Source organism: Sphaeroforma arctica, assembly GCF_001186125.1.
Source record: "Sphaeroforma arctica JP610 unplaced genomic scaffold supercont1.4066, whole genome shotgun sequence".
Taxonomy (NCBI): Eukaryota; class Ichthyosporea; order Ichthyophonida; genus Sphaeroforma; species Sphaeroforma arctica.
Window position 1 is genome coordinate 1 of NW_014036492.1, and position 2763 is coordinate 2763.

The following is a 2763-nucleotide window of genomic DNA, read 5'->3' on the forward strand; positions in this document are numbered from 1 at the left end:
ACACACAACAACACACACACACACACACACACATATATATATATATATATATATATATAATAATAGTATATATATATATATATATATTATTATATATATATATATATATATATATATATATATAAATATAAATGTCCATATCTATGTTTATCCATACGAATAATTTCAACTATTTTTGGTATTTGCTTGAACTCACTACAAACGACTCTAACGCACCTTTCATCTCACATGTAGTCTAAACACCTCCGTTTGCGTTACACGCGTTAGTATCACAGATAACTCCTTGCCTATCGCTAGCTGCAACGTTAACCCCTGCTTCCATACCTGTCCCGCTGTGTCTATAATATCTGTCTGGTACTCCCTGCCCTGATAGCTGATTGTCTTGTGAAACGTATTCTCTATAGTGGGGTGGTAGTTATCAACAAAACGGCCCTCTACCATCTGTATAATGAGTGTGGATTTACCAACACCTCTGAAACCGCACACGGCCACTCGTCTCTGTCGCGGATGTTGCTTAGTAGTTGACATTACGATTCTTTATAAATAATCCAAACAAAGCTGTTTATGTCAAGTTAGGCGATCAGGGTTATTGCAGTAGAGGCGGTGGTTGGAGACTAACTTTTGGGGAATGTGTATGTCACGTCTATTTGTTAACAAGCTCTCTGGACTGTGAGAGGATGTATTCGCAACACCAACAACTATATATTTGTATGTATGTAGATAATATATACAGCAATACATGCATAAACACGCAAACACGCAAAGTATGTACGCAAACACGAAATTTGTTTCCTACTACGCAATATTCAAAGGGGAAACACTGACTGACTTTCTAATTTCAGACAATGATAGACAGAAGTTAATCTGATTTTAAATACAACAAAACATGTTTACATCCGCAGCCAAAGTGCCAAACAGGCCGGCTGGTAACCATACACCGAGAGTACTATCATATATTTACTACTCTCTCTAAACTCCCTCTCATTGAGAGTCTACTGCTACTACATACGTCTTTAAAAATACAATGTATTTAGTGACGGCATGATTCTGATTCGTCAGTGACGACTTTTTGATGATTTTTTTTTGCTACTTTTTTTAGCACCGTATATATCAGCAGGTAGTTGAGGTCACAGTCTCTTGAATCTTGTGGCCAAAGCGGCAAAGCCCCTTTTTGACACTTTTAAATAGGCTAAATCAGTTATTTTAAAAAAAATGACTATTTTAACGGGTTTTAAAAAAGAGCTTTTAACCTCGGTAGTGACAGACTGACAGGTAGGGGGGTTTTTTTTGGGATTCATCGAAACCCAATACTGACATTTTGACGTTTGACATTTGTCACAACACAAATGTCAGCTAGTAACCGACTGACACTCTGACAACGTTATTGTAGATGTTGAAAACGTTACAACGTATCAGTGGAGCAGAAAGGCCGATGATTTTACACGTCCTCAAACCCTAAACCCTGTTTAAAATTTAGAAAGCTATGCTCAAACTTTTTGGTTGTGTTTGTTTAAAAAAAAAACAAAAAAACTCCCCCCCCCCCAAAAAAAGTAAATAAAAAGAAAAGTAGGAATTATAGCGGCGTACATAGCAGTGTAGGGCCGTAGGGAGTAGGGCGTAGTGCCGTAGCCTCTGTACTTTTTTTGAAAAGAAGTCTCAGCCATAATTGGTGTTCGGAAGTTCATGGTCGCAGTGTCGAATCAAAAGCTGCGTATGGAGTGGGTCATAATGTCATTTGCTTTTTCTGACCACACATATATCAATATATGGTATTGTAGTGATATTTGTTTCACATAGAAGGCTATGGATTTATATATATATATATCTCAATTCAATCGTGGCCATCTCGATGGAGATGTATATAAATATATAGTTCAATTCAATCATTACCATCTTGATGGCCGCATATCTGTACAAACAGCTCTAGTAGTAGTAGAGTACCAGAGGGTCATGATTCAATTCAACTTCACCAAGCAATATTGTTACAGCTTTCTTATATAGGGTGCGATAGATGTCTTCGTTGTCTCACTAACATAGTTGAACCTAGTTAAGTAAGCAGTAGTCGTGATACTATTATATAATGGCTATCGAATGGTATGCTGCTCTAGCAGCCGGCGTCCTAGTTGGATTGTCAATTGGTTCATACATCGGTACCAGCATGGGAAGTAGCGCACATCGCGTATCGTTTATACAGTGTTTGGATTGTAAGAGAAAAGTCAAGGTATGTTTATTGCCCTGCCCATGTATGGTGCTTAATGTAATGGTAGTACGATCTTGTCAAATAATAGAGTTCGAAGTAAACCTAACCGGAACGACTTTACGGCAGTCAAAAGGTAGTATTGAAAATACTTGTATATATCCAGATACGCAAATATCATCATGGGGACAGGCACATGTAGATAGTTAGAGGTACAAGTCTACACAAATGGGTCCGTTTTCATTGTATATCGATATAGGGATGAAGGGCAGTGCTTCTCGATGAATTTAGTAAATTGGGGGATAATGCTAATACTTAATGGATATAGTAACTTTACAATAAAATGAAGAATTAAGTGTTCCGTAATATATTTCTGATTTGTTGAAGTGTGGCGACAGGCATACAACTTACTTATGTTGCTTCTGGTAACTCAAGGGTATATATACACACACACACATACACATACGCATACACATACACTCATACACATACACACACACACACATAACACACACACGCACACACACACACACACACACACACACACTTACACACACACATATATA

General features: G+C 37.5%; 1 protein-coding gene across 1 annotated transcript; it reads right to left on the minus strand.

The window, feature by feature from the left end:
• Window positions 1-323: 323 nt before the first annotated feature.
• On the minus strand, window positions 324-901 carry SARC_14040 (hypothetical protein; the record flags this gene model as incomplete). The annotated part of the gene is made up of 1 exon (XM_014291830.1): window positions 324-901. A coding segment is annotated over exon 1 (205 nt), but the record flags the coding sequence as incomplete, so codon positions are not given.
• Between the last annotated feature and the right edge of the window lie 1862 nt (window positions 902-2763).